Raw genomic sequence first — 19738 nt, forward strand, 5'->3', positions numbered from 1 at the left:
ATCCGTCCCAGTAACTCCTCTCGCCAGACAGGCTCGGGAACGCCGCTTTTCCACACGGCTCAATCAATCCCACCTTTGTCGGAGCGGGGCGAGGAAGAAGAGAAGAATACCCGTCCTTTTTCCTCGTGTCTTTTTCTCTTCCGTTTTCCGGTCACTTCCGTTTCCGGCCACTATTTCAGAAGGGCTCCTGACCCTCCAACCACAACAACCCTTAATATAATACACACGGATAAGCAAAGACCTGAATGGTAATTCACATACATTCACATAAATATGTAACACATGCGTGGAGATTTCCATGGATACCATAGGAGGAGAGTTTGGTGAGCAGAACTGGGTGCCAGACCATATCGAAGGCACGTGATATATCAAGGGAGATAGCTCTGATTTCCTGTTTGGCATTGAGGACCTCCATCCATTGTTGAGACAGAAGAAGCAGCATGTCCAGAGTAGAGTGACCTGGTTTGAATCCAAATTGATGATCGGAGATCAAGCCATTGGAGAAGAGGAAGGATTTGATATCCGAAGCAATGATGGATTCCATCACTTTGCTGATGATTGGGAGCAGGCTGATTGGTCTGTAGTTGCAAGGCCTTTTTTTGCACCTTTTTTGTTTATAGCGGTAATGTTGGCTGATTTCCAAGCTGAAGGCAGATGACCTTGAGCAAAAGAGGGTGAAGAAAACAGAGAGACGGTGAGATAGAGCGGCCGAGCAGGATTTTGGGACACGTGGGCTGATGCCGTCAGGTCCAGTTGTAGAATCAGAGTCGAGCATTGACAGAAACTTCTCCACCTTGTCAGGAGAGAAGGACACAGAGTCCAGGAGCAGCTGGGTTCGACTGGGTACGGTGGGTACAGAGAGAGATGGGTTTAGGACACAAGATTTTGAGGCAAACACAGAGTTGAGGCATTCAGCTTTTTCACATGCAGAGTCAGCTGTGTAGCCGTTTGAGGTAAGGGAGGGGATGGAGGGGGAACAAACACCAGAAACAGATTTGACAAGACGCCACCAGGATTTGGAAGAGGGAGACAGGTTTGAGAGTTCATTCTTGAGAGTAGAGAGATAGTGTTTCCTGGCACTCCTGAGGGTAGACACATACTTGCCCGGGCTTGATGGAAGGAACTGAGATTGCCTTCAGTTGGATTTGCCTTCCAAGAGGCAAAGGCAAGTTGTTGCAGGACAACTGCCTCACCACAAGATTCAGTGTACCATGGACGGGAGGAAGGGTATGACAACTGAAGACGGGATGGGATAAATCTGTGCATGAGAGAGAGAGCAGTTTGCTTTGGAAGAATTAACTTTGCATGAGAGCATAACTTTGGTTTAGGATGGAAGTGTGAGAATTTGCTCTGGCGCGCCATCGACTTCGCTCTGGTATTTGATTTGTGAAACTTCCGCTCAGCTCTGTGAAACATAAATTTATAAAAGCTTGACTGTTTACTCTGACTTGGTCAAGCGATCTTGGATGTTCATGTCCCCTCTGCACAGTGATCGTAGGATGTGTTTGTAATTAGCATGTTTAGCACATCATTGGGGCGAGTGAATTGATCACGGATTTGAAAAACCTTTGATTATTTGGTTAAATGTAACTAGTCAATTAATGCTGAACTTGTGTGGGTGGCTTCACATTCCTGAAATGGTAATTGCCAGCACCGTAGTTGGCAAAAATATCCCTTGTCGCACAGCATCGTCATTGTCAATGTAAGTGCATGCATATTGCCATGCGCACAGTGTACGTGAACTTTTCGCTCACCCACCATGTACGTGTGAGGGATGGCCCCAGCAAAAGTGAATGGTGATTGGCTGATCTTTAAACCACAAGTAGGGAAATGCTAACCCCCATGCTTTGAAAGCAGCTTCCTCTCTTTCTAATAGGCCAACACAACACACAACATGCATTTTAAGGCCATTTTCCCTGCTAGAGCGGGGGTTAGGCCGATTGTGGGAAAAGAAAAATTCCCAAAGCTAGAAATTTAACAAAGTTGTCATGACGAGGAAATCATGACGATAAAACACACAGCACAGATTCCAGCTGAACACACTCAAAATACTGAACACAGATTCCAGCTGAACACACTCAAAATACTGAACACAGATTCCAGCTGAACACACTCAAAATACTGAACACAGATTCCAGCTGAACACACTCAAAATACTGAACACAGATTCCAGCTGAACACACTCAAAATACTGAACACAGATTCCAGCTGAACACACTCAAAATACTGAACACAGATTCCAGCTGAACACACTCAAAATACTGAACACAGATTCCAGCTGAACACACTCAAAATACTGAACACAGATTCCAGCTGAACACACTCAAAATACTGAACACAGATTCCAGCTGAACACACTCAAAATACTGAACACAGATTCCAGCTGAACACACTCAAAATACTGAACACAGATTCCAGCTGAACACACTCAAAATACTGAACACAGATTCCAGCTGAACACACTCAAAATACTGAACACAGATTCCAGCTGAACACCCTCAAAATACTGAACACAGATTCCAGCTGAACACACTCAAAATACTGAACACAGATTCCAGCTGAACACACTCAAAATACTGAACACAGATTCCAGCTGAACACACTCAAAATACTGAACACAGATTCCAGCTGAACACACTCAAAATACTGAACACAGATTCCAGCTGAACACACTCAAAATACTGAACACAGATTCCAGCTGAACACACTCAAAATACTGAACTCAGATTCCAGCTGAACACACTCAAAATACTGAACACAGATTCCAGCTGAACACACTCAAAATACTGAACACAGATTCCAGCTGAACACACTCAAAATACTGAACACAGATTCCAGCTGAACACCCTCAAAATACTGAACACAGATTCCAGCTGAACACACTCAAAATACTGAACACAGATTCCAGCTGAACACACTCAAAATACTGAACACAGATTCCAGCTGAACACACTCAAAATACTGAACACAGATTCCAGCTGAACACACTCAAAATACTGAACACAGATTCCAGCTGAACACCCTCAAAATACTGAACACAGATTCCAGCTGAACACACTCAAAATACTGAACACAGATTCCAGCTGAACACACTCAAAATACTGAACACAGATTCCAGCTGAACACACTCAAAATACTGAACACAGATTCCAGCTGAACACACTCAAAATACTGAACACTGATTCCAGCTGAACACACTAAAAATACTGAACACATATTCCAGCTGAACACACTCAAAATACTGATCACAGATTCCAGCTGAACACACTCAAAATACTGAACACAGATTCCAGCTGAACACACTCAAAATACTGAACACAGATTCCAGCTGAACACACTCAAAATACTGAACACAGATTCCAGCTGAACACACTCAAAATACTGAACACAGATTCCAGCTGAACACACTCAAAATACTGAACACAGATTCCAGCTGAACACACTCAAAATACTGAACACAGATTCCAGCTGAACACACTCAAAATACTGAACACTGATTCCAGCTGAACACACTAAAAATACTGAACACATATTCCAGCTGAACACACTCAAAATACTGAACACAGATTCCAGCTGAACACACTCAAAATACTGAACACAGATTCCAGCTGAACACACTCAAAATACTGAACACAGATTCCAGCTGAACACACTCAAAATACTGAACACTGATTCCAGCACAAGGATGATCAATCGAATACTGAACACAAATTCCAGCACAGGATCAATTAAATGCTGAGCACAGATTCCAGCATAGAGACGATCAATCAAATACTAAACACAGATTCCATCACAGGAATGATCAATGGAATACTGAACACAGATATAATCAATCAAATACTGAACACAGATTCCACAACAACGGTACAAACAGAGCTACAACAAAGCGAAGGAGAACACATTGTTTGCTTTTTACAAAAGTATAGTTGCAACTTTGAAACGATAAAGGGATGGGCCAGGTAGACAGGGCGTCACAAATGAACAAACAAGATGTCATGCGGAGCACGATACTTGCAAAATCCGCCCCCCGCCCCAAGAAAAAAAATATTCCATTGATACAGCAAATTGTCCATTTCATCAAGATTAAAACTGACAATCTTGATCAAAGCTCGGGTCAATAGGACGAAAAGTTTCATTTTTCAGATGAAAAATGATGGTTTTGGAAGGTTGACCTTGAGTTGACCTTTGACCTCAAAAATAGTTAGCTTCCCTATTTAGTGACTCAATGTGCAAATGCTGTTCAATTTTCAAGTCAATCGGATGAAAATTGAGGATTTTTGAAACTTGGCCTATGTCGACCTTTTGGCCTATGTTGACCTCAAAAATAGTTGGGGGTTGAATTCAGTGACCAGATATGCAAGTCCTCTTCAAATCTCAAGTCAATCGGATGAAAATTGAGGATTTTAGAAATTTAGCAAAGTTGGTGACCTTTGGCCTCTGTTGACCTTTTGACCTTTTGACCCCAAAAACAATAGGCTTCTTGCTTTTGACCAACTCTACCATTTGGTGAAGTTTCGTGAAGATCGGTTGAAAATTGTGACCTGTAGGCCGGTGACAGACAAACAGACAGACAGACAGACAGAACCACAAACGCAACCGATCAATATACTTGAAAAATCTTCGATTTTGCGAGTAATAAAACTTCATGCTGAGGCTGTAGAAAATAAAAGGGAGAGAGACGGAGTTGTAGTATGGAGGTTACAGTAAACGATGCATCATCGATCACCTAAACACAAAGAAAGATCACAACAATTTAAAACTAGAACGGGCACTCGGTAGAGCGCATACCTTCGCCGCAGCTACTGTTCTGTACTTGGCATGGGAGTGTAGGGAACAGAACAACAAAAATACGATTTTGACCTTTTCGTGACCTTGACCTTGACCTTTGACCCGATTGCTCCCAAAATCTAATCAAATGTGTCCCGTATAATAACCAATCATCCCACCAAATTTCATGCAATTCGGTTGAATACTTTTTGAGTTATGCGAATAACATACACACACACACACACACACAGACATACAAATAAATACACAGCGATCAAAACATAACCTTCCGCTTTTGCGAAGGTAAAAATCTAGTGTCTGGATCTGATTCGGATCTTCACTAAAATTGAATCAATTCGTCGTCATCAAACACCCAACCTGTCCACCAAGTTCCGCCCGAATCCGTCCATAACCTTTCGAGATATCCTGCTCGCAGACAAACACACACTCGCAGACAATCATCGCAACCAATTGCAAACTCCCGGGTAGCTCGTATGTGGTTTAAATTTTCTGCTAGCTCTTCTTGCGAATGGCATTGAACTAATGGCGTTTCACTTGAATGAGGCCTCTGTTGGGATGGTGAAAGGGGTTGGGAGGGAGGAGGGAGGAACACTCCAGACACTGTCCCTCTCGATATTGTACGAGAGAGAATATTTCTGCGGTAGGAAAATTTGGCGGAATGCTAATGAAAGCCAGGCGTGTTGCTCACGTGCCTCGCAGCACAAATACCAGACCATTTCCTGCTCCATTTCCCTGGCTCTCTGCGAGTAAGTGTTGGGAATGGAAAGACAATGGAACAGGTCAGAGGTAGCAAAATGGACATTGAGCATCGTCCATGTTAATATATATGTATATTATATATTATATACACATATATATATATATATATATAGTGATGAAAGCAAACCATGTGTTCCACAGTGCTTTAATTGTCTTATTCAGGTCTTGTTCTTACTTTTTAAATACAGAAGTCAAATCACATTGAAGAACTAGATTCCAAAAACGCCAATTAATTGATAATGGGGCCAGAAGAAACGTGCAGACAAGGGTCGCGGACAAGACGGCTGAAAGATAGGCAGGACAACAAAGCGGGGCACTTTCAGACATGTGCAAAAGGCAACATCAGAAGCACACACACACAAAATTGTTACAATGTGAAAAATTAGCAATTTGGGGTTTAATATTTTCATCAAGGTATTATAAATATGTGGAATTCTATGACGTCACTCTAAATGGAAGCCCAGTTGACATCACCTAGACCCGATAAGTGAAGTGAATAAAGTGGGGTTTGTTGGGGGATTATGGAATTAAGAATTTTGAGACGTTTTGAAATAAGCAGAAGTTTGTGCCATTGAACACATGATTATCTTCGTTCGACATACATGCTCTCAGTTTGAGGGAGAGCGAAGAAACTGAGGGCAAAAAATGGTAACCGTACTGATGTTACGGGTCACAGTTGGACACAGACAGGAGAAGGAGAAGGAGAAGGAGAAGGGGAGGTGTGATTGAACAAGTCTCTCGACATCAGTTTCCAAAATGGCCTAGAGGTACGCACACCTCGTCTTTAAGCTGTCTCGCCTGGGTTTGAATTCCGAACCAGCTATATAATGTCATCCCGGTGTTTCACAGGCAGGGCGTGCGGCATCAATGTGTGCGCCATCCCTCGGTGGACGTTAAACAGGCGTCCCGTCTGTCGGCATTAGTTGGTGGACGATAAGGATCCCCTGGTGTCCTTCGTGAAGAGTAAGTGAGCTATCGCCAGCACCCTGAACAAATTACAAATTGCTGCCATAACCTATAGGTGAACACTAATTCCAGCACAGATATGATCAATCAAATACTGAACACTAATTCCAGCACAGATATGATCAATCAAATACTGAACACTAATTCCAGCACAGATATGATCAATCAAATACTGAACACTAATTCCAGCACAGATATGATCAATCAAATACTGAACACTAATTCCAGCACAGATATAATCAATTAAATACTGAACACTAATTCCAGCACAGATATGATCAATCAAATACTGAACACTAATTCCAGCACAGATATGATCAATCAAATACTGAACACTAATTCCAGCACAGATATGATCAATCAAATACTGAACACTAATTCCAGCACAGATATAATCAATCAAATACTGAACACTAATTCCAGCACAGATATGATCAATCAAATACTGAACACTAATTCCAGCACAGATATGATCAATCAAATACTGAACACTAATTCCAGCACAGATATAATCAATTAAATACTGAACACTAATTCCAGCACAGATATGATCAATCAAATACTGAACACTAATTCCAGCACAGATATGATCAATCAAATACTGAACACTAATTCCAGCACAGATATGATCAATCAAATACTGAACACTAATTCCAGCACAGATATAATCAATCAAATACTGAACACTAATTCCAGCACAGATATGATCAATCAAATACTGAACACTAATTCCAGCACAGATATGATCAATCAAATACTGAACACTAATTCCAGCACAGATATGATCAATCAAATACTGAACACTAATTCCAGCACAGATATGATCAATCAAATACTGAACACTAATTCCAGCACAGATATAATCAATTAAATACTGAACATTAATTCCAGCACAGATATGATCAATTAAATACTGAACACTAATTCCAGCACAGATATGATCAATCAAATACTGAACACTAATTCCAGCACAGATATGATCAATTAAATACTGAACACTAATTCCAGCACAGATATGATCAATTAAATACTGAACACTAATTCCAGCACAGATATGATCAATCAAATACTGAACACTAATTCCAGCACAGATATAATCAATTAAATACTGAACATTAATTCCAGCACAGATATGATCAATCAAATACTGAACACTAATTCCAGCACAGATATGATCAATTAAATACTGAACACTAATTCCAGCACAGATATGATCAATTAAATACTGAACAGTGATTCCAGCACAGATATGATCAATTAAATACTGAACACTGATTCCAGCACAGATATGATCAATTAAATACTGAACATTAATTCCAGCACAGATATGATCAATCAAATACTGAACACTGATTCCAGCACAGATATGATCAATCAAATACTGAACACTAATTCCAGCACAGATATGATCAATTAAATACTGAACACTAATTCCAGCACAGATATGATCAATTAAATACTGAACATTAATTCCAGCACAGATATGATCAATCAAATACTGAACACTAATTCCAGCACAGATATGATCAATTAAATACTGAACAGTGATTCCAGCACAGATATGATCAATTAAATACTGAACACTGATTCCAGCACAGATATGATCAATTAAATACTGAACATTAATTCCAGCACAGATATGATCAATCAAATACTGAACACTGATTCCAGCACAGATATGATCAATCAAATACTGCACTAATTCCAGCACAGATATGATCAATTAAATACTGCACTAATTCCAGCACAGATATGATCAATTAAATACTGAACACTAATTCCAGCACAGATATGATCAATTAAATACTGAACACTGATTCCAGCACAGATATGATCAATTAAATACTGAACATTAATTCCAGCACAGATATGATCAATCAAATACTGAACACTGATTCCAGCACAGATATGATCAATCAAATACTGAACACTAATTCCAGCACAGATATGATCAATCAAATACTGAACACTAATTCCAGCACAGATATGATCAATCAAATACTGAACACTAATTCCAGCACAGATATGATCAATCAAATACTGAACACTGATTCCAGCACAGATATGATCAATTAAATACTGAACATTAATTCCAGCACAGATATGATCAATCAAATACTGAACACTGATTCCATCATGGGGATGATCAATCAAATACTGAACACTGATTCCAGCACAGATATGATCAATCAAATACTGAACACAAATTCCAGCATATGGATGGTCAATCAAATACTGAACACTAATTCCAGCACAGATATGATCAATCAAATACTGAACACTAATTCCAGCACAGATATGATCAATCAAATACTGAACACTAATTCCAGCACAGATATGATCAATCAAATACTGAACAGTGATTCCAGCACAGATATGATCAATCAAATACTGAACAGTGATTCCAGCACAGATATGATCAATTAAATACTGAACACCGATTTCAGCACAGATATGATAAATCAAATACTGAACACCGATTTCAGCACAGATATGATCAATTAAATACTGAACACCGATTCCAGCACAGATATGATCAATTAAATACTGAACACTAATTCCAGCACAGATATGATCAATCAAATACTGAACACTAATTCCAGCACAGATATGATCAATCAAATACTGAACACTAATTCCAGCACAGATATGATCAATTAAATACTGAACACTAATTCCAGCACAGATATGATCAATTAAATACTGAACACTAATTCCAGCACAGATATGATCAATCAAATACTGAACACTAATTCCAGCACAGATATGATCAATCAAATACTGAACATTAATTCCAGCACAGATATGATAAATCAAATAATGAACACCGATTCCGGCAGCACAGATATGATAAATCAAATACTGAACACTAATTCCGGCACAGATATGATCAATCAAATACTGAACACTAATTCCAGCACAGATATGATCAATCAAATACTGAACACTAATTCCAGCACAGATATGATCAATCAAATACTGAACACTAATTCCAGCACAGATATGATCAATCAAATACTGAACATTAATTCCAGCACAGATATGATCAATCAAATACTGAACACTAATTCCAGCACAGATATGATCAATCAAATACTGAACATTAATTCCAGCACAGATATGATCAATCAAATACTGAACACTAATTCCAGCACAGATATGATCAATCAAATACTGAACACTAATTCCAGCACAGATATGATCAATCAAATACTGAACACTAATTCCAGCACAGATATGATCAATCAAATACTGAACACAAATTCCAGCATATGGATGGTCAATCAAATACTGAACAATGATGCTACCCCGAATGGTTCGATGGATGTGCGGAGTATCGTTGAGAGAGGGGAAGACAAATGATGAATTGCGAAAGATGATGGGAATAGAGCCTGTGATTGATGCTGTGAAGAGGAACAGGTTGAGATGGTTTGGTCATGTGTTGGGGAAGGATGAAAGTGACTGGTTGAGAAGAGTGATGGAAATTAATGTAGAAGGACGTAGAGGACGGGGAAGACCGAGAAAGACTTGGCTAAAGATGGTGGAAGAAGAAATGCGGGCAAGGGGGTTAACAAGGAGAGATGCAGAAAATAGGGCAAAATGGAGAAGATCGTCATGGGGACCGCTAGGCTAACCCCTGCTCTAGCAGGGAAAATGGCCTTAAAATGCATTTGTTGTTGTTGTTGTTGATGCTACCCCGCAGCCTTGTACGAAAGATGTCCCACAAATGGGAAAAAGAGGAATACAATAGTGGAGGTGTGTATTAAGTCTCGACTTTGTTAGATTCACCAGGACAAGGTTACTGGAAGAGCACGGACATCCTCGAGGAGCTGGCGAGGTTCGCAGGGCTGAAAGAGAGCAGACCTACACTTTATGGAAGAACATTATCATGCCATCATTTGTTGCCTCCAATGCTCTTAAAATTATATTTAGACTTGGCACGTGGTACAGCCGTTGCCTAGCAATTGCACAATGCTTTTAAAACCTAAAATGAACCACATTGCATCTCTTTCTGAATGTTACCTATTTGAATTCTGGTAAATGTGTGTGATAATGGCATGGGACGTTCCCAGCACTGGTACTACCCTCCTTAAAATCCCCCATCATCCCTCTCTCCCATCTCCATTGTGTTCCCATCCAGGTCATAACATATTCTGACAGGCAAATTTTCAGCGAGGGGAAAATGTATGCAGATCGTGTCTCCTTCATTGGAGATGTCACTCGAGGAAATGCTTCCATGAAGATAACCAATCTACTGCTCAGTGACTCTGCCACATACGACTGCAAAGTGAAAAGTTCCCGCAAGGTGGATCGTGGACTCGTCTTTCTCGCTGTTTACGGTATTTATAGTTTGCGGGAGGGTGGTGTGATGGTGTTAAAGGGAAAGTGAGGAATGCCATGGTTGTAGGAATAGGTAGGTCTGACTCTATTTACTTTTTGTTCCATTTTTACCCTCGCCAGAGGAGAGAGTATTGCATTTGAGTCCGTTTGTCTGTTTGTCTATGTTTGTTTGTCCGCACAAAATAAATATGATTTTCTCTGCAACCGTTGGTCCGATTGACAGAGGAAATTTTCACCACAGTTCACCTCCAACTGTATAATTTTTTAATGATAATTATGACGTCATAGGTCATGTGGTACAGCCTGGTGTTGGCTTAGCGGTTAGGGTGCCGGCTTGGGATCCTAGGATCCTGGGTTCGAATCCCGATCGATTGCTAATTTAACACGGGGGGTTGACTCAGCCTGTCATCCTTCCGAGGTCGGCAAATTGAGTACCAGCTTGCTGGGATGAATGATCCCGGTGTGTACCCCGGTTTAGAATAGGTACACCGTATCCCTGCGCATCGTAAGAGGTGACTAAGGGTTGGCGCCAGGAAGGGCATCCGGCCATAAAAACATTGCCTCAAAAACAGGGAACCATGATTGTCATGGGGCCCGCAAGGCTAACCCCCGCCCGAGTGGGGAAAATGGCCTTAAAACGATCATTCATTATTTTCATGTGGTACAGGCGCCATCTTGGAAAAACCGAAAAACTTTGCACCTCTATCTCCGAAAGGGTTCCATAGAAAAAATTGAGATGTGGATCAATGTAAAGAACTCTCCATGGGAAATAACATGTTAATGATGTCATACGTGCCTCCATGATGACGTCATAATTCGACAAGTACAAAACTTCATCCAATCAAGATGAAATTTATTGAGCGTCATTTCTTTGGATAAATTGGTGGAGAAAAAAAAAATGATGACGTCTTAGGTCACATGTTTCGGCCGCCATATTTGTTTTAACACAAAAGCCTCAAAAACCACGAAACATGTCCTGGTGAGGGTCTGCAATCTCTGATTGCTCTTTCTTGTTACCCTTGTGATATGTTTATCATTATGCTTTCAGGAGGGAGGCTATAGGTGTCCATGGTATCCTGCTTTTTGAAGAAGAATTTTCCCATTATTTACTTTTTAATTACTGAATTTTTCAATTTTCAATTACTGCACTGCATTTAATCTTCAACCAATTTTCAATTATTTAATTTTCATTTATTTTATTTTCCAAATTTAAATAATTTTTAATTGTTTAATTTCCCCGTTATTAAATTGTTATTATTACTAGTGCACCCACACTTTACAGGAGTGGCAGGAAGGGTCATGTTATTATCCTATGTGGGATATGTAGATTACAGTAGATCTAGGCTCGGGTTAGTTAGTCTGTGGTGGATACAAAAGCATGGAATGTCTCAAGGACCTCGAGACTCCTCCAAATTTCTTTCAGTTTAGTGTTAACAAGCGTTACGCCTAGGTCCCCCGTCGGTGAAGTGATGAGTTGACAAAGTGGAAGACGCAAGGCGGCCATCTTGGATTTTGACGTGGCGACCCAATTTTCAATAGCGTTCTTCCTTATGCCTAGATACACCCACACACTAGATTAGAAGTTGGTACTTCGCTTATTTTTCAAGATATTCCACTCACAAGGTTCAGACATGCATGGCGGCGGCCATCTTTGATTTTGACGTGACGACCCAATTTTCAATAGGGTTGTTCCTTATGCCTAGGTACACCCACACACCACATTAGACATTGGTACTTCGCTTATTTTTCAAGATATTTCGCTCACAAGGTTCAGACATATATATGGTGGCGGCCATCTTGGATTTTGACGTGGCGACCCAATTTTCAAAAGCTTTCTTCCTTATGCCTCGATACACCCACACACCAGATTAGAAGTTGGTACTTCGCTTATTTTTCAAAATATTCCGCTCACAAGTTTCAGACATACATCGCGTCAGACATACATGGCGGCGGCCATCTTGGATTTTGACGTGGCGACCCAATTTTCAAAAGCGTTCTTCCTTATGCCTCGATACACCCACACACCAGATTAGAAGTTGGTACTTCGTTTATTTTTCAAGATATTCCGCTCACAAGGTTCAGACATACATCGCATCAGACATACATGGCGGCGGCCATCTTGGATTTTGACGTGGGTTGCACCCACACACCAAATTCGAACGCACGCACGCACGCAAGGATGGACGGACGGACACACGGACGGAGGGGAAAACCATAGCCCCCCTTTCGCTCCGCGGTGCGACGGGGGACAAAAAAACAGTAGCGACTGTTTCAAAAGGTAATCATTCATGTTTGTGATTTATATATTTTTTTAGTTCTGGTCGGCTTAGCCCACGAAAAGCTATATATTTATATATTATACACGTTAACATGGTGTTTGGCTGAGGAGGAAAGCCCCTTGGAGAGTGGAGGAGAAAGGGGGGGGGGGGGCGGGAGAGGGACAAATGAAGTCACTACAACCTCTATCGTGTAACCCTCTTGTCAAGTTTGGTTTAGATTGGATAAGTAACGACCGAATGTATTACTGTCAAAAATAGACAGACACCAAATTGCATATTTTAGTTTGATTAAATATTTCCATTATTTAATTTTTATTTTTATTCTTGTTTCCTGGACCGAGGCATTAAGGGTTAAGTGGTCGTGATGTCCCATTTTTTGGCCAAAAAAAAGGTTTTTCATTAGGAGGCAGAATTTATAGTGCTACCAATTGTTGTTGCTGTTGTTGTCGCTTGGTTGATTTTTATCTTGCACTTTTTGTGAGCCTCGGGGCAGCCAAAACGCACTAGTTTTTACGTGTCAATAACCAAATGGGTAAAAACTGATGGGTTCGCCGGCCGGGTCCCAAATGACTACTTGGACCCGCTTCCCAACCTTTGACCCTCAGGCCGATGGACCAAGGTTAACTCCACAACGGGTTGCAAGGAAACCACAGGTGCCACCTGAAGTGACTAAATCTGGTAGGGTCCCCGTGCTCAAATCTCACGTTCCCTTCCCAGTGATTTAGCTATCCCAGATAAAGCTTCTCCTCTCAACGCTTCCACTTACTCAAGGTTTCATACGGCCTAGCGATTTACTGTCAGCAAAAGCACCAGATCATCTACCGTAGCAAATCAATGGGGTACAACCTCCCTTCTACTAATGACATACTATGTCTAAACAATGGGGAAAATAGACACCGAGCAGGTTTGGAAATAACAAGTCTCTGTTGAAAGGCACTTATTTACAGAAGATTGCAGTGTCACACAAGAAACAGCTTTGGCCCAAAGTACTCAAAAGCCCCTTATAAATCAACTTTATCACGAACAAGACGTAGGCACCTCATACATTGGGGGAATTAAATATAAAATGGGACAGAAAGATGAGGTCGGTGCATATTGGCGACCCCTTTCTCACCCGTACGTGAGCCGGCTGGCCCACATGGGTCCCAACGAGGTGTAGATGCAGGTGAATGAGAGGTGTATGCATGAGGTGTGCTGTCATGTGGTATCATGTAATGCTAGCTCCGAAAAAAACTGTTTTGGACTCGAGTTGATGCTCCACAACAGTGTGAGTGAATGAGGTGTATGTGTTGGAAGATTCAAGGGTATATGGTGTGTCTGAGAAGGTCAGTTGTACCAAGACTTGGACAACGCCTGTCCCGCTGGGTGCTTTGGCAGCCCTGCACCTGGCGCCTTTACATTCTGTTTGGAGCATCGTGCCGGGCACCTTTACATTCCATTTGGAGCATCTCATTTGGCACCTTTGCATTCTGCTTGGATCACCTCGCTTTGAGGGTTTTGCATTCTGCTTGGAGCGCCAAGCTTTGAGGACTTTGCATTCTGCTTGGAGTGCCTCGCTTGAGGACTTTGCATTCTGCTTGGAGCGCCTTGCTTGAGGACTTTGCATTCTGCTTGGAGCGCCCCGCTTTGAGGACTTTGCATTCTGCTTGGAGCACCTCGCTTTAGGACTTTGCATTCTGCTTGGAGCGCCTTGCTTGGACTGCGTTTCGCTTGGAGCCCCTCGCTTGACTGCGTTTCGCTTGGAGCCCCTCGCTTGATGACTGCATTTCGCTTGGAGCCCCTCGCTTGACGACTGCATTTCTCTTGGAGCTCCTCGCTTGACGACTGCGTTTTGCTTGGAGCCCCTCGCTTGACAACTGCGTTTCGCTTGGAGCCCCTCGCTTGACGACTGCGTTTCGCTTGGAGTGCCCCACTTTCCGCTTGACCCCTTCTCATTCTGCCTGGCGCTCCGGAAGCCTGGTCAAGCCGGCTTGGTCCCCTTCCCTCAGGATGCGAACTCCCTCAGCATCTGGCCTCGGAACTCAGCCCTCACCACTGTACTGCTTTTTACCATGCTTGAACTGTACTGCGCTCAAACTGCACATGAACCCTCTGCAAACAACTCTGTCAGGGGTTTTTATTGTCCCTGGAACTGTTTCCCATCACATCCGCTCTCGGCACCCAGCGCCGATTGGCTGTGGCCTGCTGCAATTCAGCTGCAGGGATTCGTCCCCGCAGCATGGGGACAGGCTGCCGACCTCTCTGATGCCCTGATAACTGGGATGCCAAAATAGCGAGGGTTATGGCAATTGCAATGCTGGAATGGCAATTGTGGTCGAGTCAAAGTACTGGTGAGGTGAAGTGGTTTCAGAATGAGTGTTCTCCACTGACATGGCATCCTATTCTTCGACAAGAACTTCCATTTTCGAGTGATTTCATAACAAGACTCGTAACCTGTAAAATGCATCACTAAAGTTACAGACCATCAGGTCGATAAACAAACAAATTACATTTATTTCTTCTTCTTGTTCTGCCTTCGGTCTTCTTCAAGTTATCTCAACATTTTAATGACTCCTGGTAGTATTAACATTCCAGAAAAGCTTATTGAGTAGCAACGTCCATGACAATGTTATTTAGTTAACTTAAAATATTGCACAAGGCAATTCTCGGCACTCTTGGGAGTAGGATTGCCTTTGCGGTTGGACACATTTTGCTTGAACTGCGCATGTTCAGCAGCTTAACTCATGTCTCATCCCCACACCTTGTGAGACATCTTTATTGAACTCACCGCACATCAGCTGGTACTTCACAAATTAGATTTTTTTTCCATCCCTGTTAATATGGCCTGGTCGATGAATTCAAAACAACCAAAATAAATTTGTCCTTGTCACACACACACAACCTGTCCACGAAGTTTCGTCTGAATCTGTCCATAACTTATCCTGCTCACAGACAAACAGAGCTAGAAAAGATAACCTCCATCCACCTCCAGTGACAGAGGTAAAGACTGAAGTGACACTATGCGTTGCTGCGAGTCGGCCCCACAGTGAATTCACTAAATGTCTATTAAAGCTCAAAAGATAAATTCCCTTAACCTCATTACCCCCTTTATTTTCAAATCCTCATCTCTTTGCCACATTCAGTACAAAGACATTGTGATGCACCAAAGGACATGGGAGGTATCTGACCGAGTGGTCCAAGACTTTGATGTTAATCTGGCCCTGTGGTTGTTGAGCAGGGAGCATGTGCAAACGCGACTCAGGGTGGAAGTTCCTGGTGTAGCGGTGCCATATGAAGTGTGGGCAACCATCCTCAACGAGAAGGAGTCCATTGATCCCGCCACTAGGTTGGCAGGATTGTGACGGGTTAGACCCAGATGGCAGCTCCACGGCCCTGGCATTTCTCTGAACATGCACGAATGCTTCGCCCGCTAAACGCACGACGACCCTTACTTAAAGCAAACCCCTTCCTGCAGGAGCATAATGGTGGTGGCACCCACCTCCTTGAGGCTGTGGACGGAAGAGTGGGATAGCCCGGCCTGATGGGGTTTCACATACAGGAACAAAACAATTGAGGTGTGTGGCCTGTCCGTCCTCTCATCCTTAATTAACCCTTAAAATCCTCTCTTTATATATGTTGTGGGTCACAATTTCCTTGAAGCAAGGCACAATGGGTTCACAATTAGGACGTGCATGAATGGTCGGGAATTCTGTGATTTTAACGGCCTGTGCTGCCATCCTCACCTTTCTGTGGTTTTCCTTCACACCAAGTCTCTGATTCCTTAATATCTCTTCCTGGTTACTCCCTCCTCCGGTATGATAGACCTGAGCCTCGTCCTGGTGGTGGGGTTGCTAACCTTATCAAAAACTCTCTTCCCCACTCCTTGCACTCCTTGCACTGCCCTCTCTCCACCTCACCCCCAGGAGTACCTCTGGCTACGGCTTCCTCTCCGCTCCCACCTTTTGTTCATATGTGTTCTGTACCGTCCTCCAAACAGTGATGACTCCATTTACATTTCACTGTCTGATAACATGGACCAACTTCTATCCACTCATCCCATCTCTCTCTTCCTCATATGTGGTGACTTCAACTGTCATCATGCCAGCTGGCTGGGTGTGGGTTCCTCTCTCACCAGTCATGGCACCTCAGCAAAGGACTTCTGTGACTTACTGGGATTGACACAATCTGTCAATTTCCCAACCCGGATCTCAGCAAATGGAGTATCTTCTCTTCTAGACTTGGTTATGACAAACTTCCCTGCAAATGTCTGCTGCTCTTCTTCTGCTCCAATCGGTTCTTCTGATCATGTGCTTGTTAAAGTGGACATCTCTCTGGCCATTCTCAGAGAGCCTCCTCAGCGCCGACGAGTCTGGCATTTCACTCAGGCTGACTGGCATGGTCTGCAAGCAGCCATCAATCATCTGGACTGGTCTCCCATCTCTACTGCCTCTGACATCAATTCTTCCTGGGAATTCTTCCAAAACAAACTGCTCTCTCTCATGCACAGATTTATCCCATCTTGTCTTCAGTTGTCTTACTCTTCCTCCCGTCCATGGTACACTGAATCTTGTGGTGAGGCAGTTGCCCTGAAACAACTTGCCTTTGCCTCTTGGAAGGCTAATCCAACTGAAGGCAATCTCAGTTCCTTCCACCAAGCTCGGAACAAGTGTGTGTCTACCCTCAGGGGTGCTAGGAAGCACGATCTCTCCACACTCAAGAATGAACTCTCAAACCTGTCTCCTTCCTCCAAATCCTGGTGGCGTCTGGTCAAATCCCTTTCTGGTGTTTGTTCCTCCTCCATCCCCTCCCTTACCTCAAATGGCTGCACAGTTGACACCGCACATGACAAAGCCGAATGCCTCAACTCTGTGTTTGCCTCAAAATCTTGCCCCAAACCCATCTCTCTCTGTTCCCACCTTACCCAATCGAAACTAACTGCTCCTGGACTGTCTGTCCTTCTCTCCTGAAAAGGTGGAGAATTTTTGTCAAACCTCGACTATGATTCTGCAACTGGACCAGACGGCATCAGCCCACGGGTCCTAAATATCCTGCTCTGCCGCTCTATCTCACCCTCTCTCTGTTCTTTTCACCCTCTCTTTTGCTCAAGGTCATCTGCCATCATCTTGGAAATCAGCAAACATTACTGCTTCACACAAAAAAGGTGCAAAAACAGATCCTTGCAACTACAGACCAATCAGCCTGCTCCCAATTATCAGCAAAGTCATGGAATCCATCATTGCTTCGGATATCAAATCCTTCCTCTTCTCCAATGGCTTGATTTCCGATCATCAATTTGGATTCAGACCAGGTCATTCTACTCTGGACATGCTGCTTCTGCTGTCTCAACAATGGATGGAGGTCCTCAATGCCAAACAGGAAATCAGAGCTGTCTCCCATGACATATCATGTGCCTTCGATACGGTCTGGCACCCAGCTCTGCTCACCAAACTCTCATCCGATGGTATCCATGGAAATCTCCACACATGGCTTGCGGACTTCCTCTCTGGTCGTAGTCAACGTGTGTCCCTGAATGGATTTCTCTCATCTCCCCTTCCTGTTCAGGCTGGAGTTCCCCAAGGCAGTGTTCTGGGCCTTGTGCTTTTTCTGGTCTTCATCAATGATCTCTCCGACTCTCTGGAAAATCCTCTATCACTTTGCTGATCACTCCACTCTCTGCCGCTCCATTCCTCTTCCCTCAGATCGGCAGTCTGCAGGCTCCTCACTCTCTGAAGACCTGCACAAAATCACAGACTGGTCAAACAAGTGTAACATGTCTTTCAATCCTGACAAATCTCACACTCTTACTATGTCTCTCCGAAAAGATCGACTGGACAACCCTCCCATCTACTTTCTCAACAATCCTCTCCAAGAAGTTCTGTCGCTCAAGCTTTTGGGTCTCACTATCTGCCATGATCTTTCTTGGGAAAACCACATTTCCAAGCTGGCCTCCAAAGCTGGTAGCTCACTGGGCATCCTCTGTCGTGCGGTCTTTCCTTGGCACACCTGAGCTCCTCACCACATACAAGGCTTTCATCCGCAGCTCAATGGAATACTGCTCTCCTCTATGGGCCGGTGTTCCTGCCTCACACCTAGCTCGGCTTCACGCTGTTGAAACCAAAGTTTTGAGAATCATTGGAATCTCCCGCGATGAAGCTATCTCCGAGGGCCTTTCACTCACTCACCGCAGGCAGGTAGGTGGTCTTTCTGTCTTCTACCGACTCCTCTCCGGCCTTGCTCCCCCAGCTCTCTCTGTGCTTTGTCCCTCAAATATTCCTCCAGGTCGCACAAGATCTGCCAGCAACCATCTGATGGTTAAACTGCCGAAATCTAAGCTCTCTGCTCACCTTCACTCTTTCATTCCTCTTTCATTCCTCTGGAACAAACTCCCTCACTCCCTTCAATCGCACTCCTCCCTCCAGGTCTTTAAAACAGCTGTTCACCACCATCTCTTATCTTCTCCCATCCAAAACCTTGATCTTTTCTACCCCCGCTAATTCACCCCAGTTCCACTTTGTTTGAAATTCCAACTTCTTTCCTGGAAGTCCTTGCAGTGTCAATATGTTTTATACCTCTCCCACCCCCCCTTCCCATGGTTCCCCTCCCCAAACCCCCCTCAAAGCCCTCTC

General features: G+C 43.1%; 1 protein-coding gene across 2 annotated transcripts in view; it reads left to right on the forward strand.

Moving 5' to 3' along the window:
• LOC137430693 (coxsackievirus and adenovirus receptor) overlaps positions 1–19738 on the forward strand; it is a 62422-nt gene that overhangs the window by 24627 nt on the left and 18057 nt on the right. For both annotated transcript variants that reach the window (XM_068121469.2, XM_078769324.1), the window contains exon 3: positions 10655–10853. In XM_068121469.2, the coding sequence (XP_067977570.1) occupies positions 10655–10853 (199 nt within the window). The remainder of the gene's footprint in view (positions 1–10654; positions 10854–19738) is intronic.

This window comes from Myxine glutinosa, unplaced genomic scaffold (genome assembly GCF_964187855.1).
Source record: "Myxine glutinosa unplaced genomic scaffold, kmMyxGlut1.1 SCAFFOLD_2088, whole genome shotgun sequence".
Lineage (NCBI taxonomy): Eukaryota > Metazoa > Chordata > Myxini > Myxiniformes > Myxinidae > Myxine > Myxine glutinosa.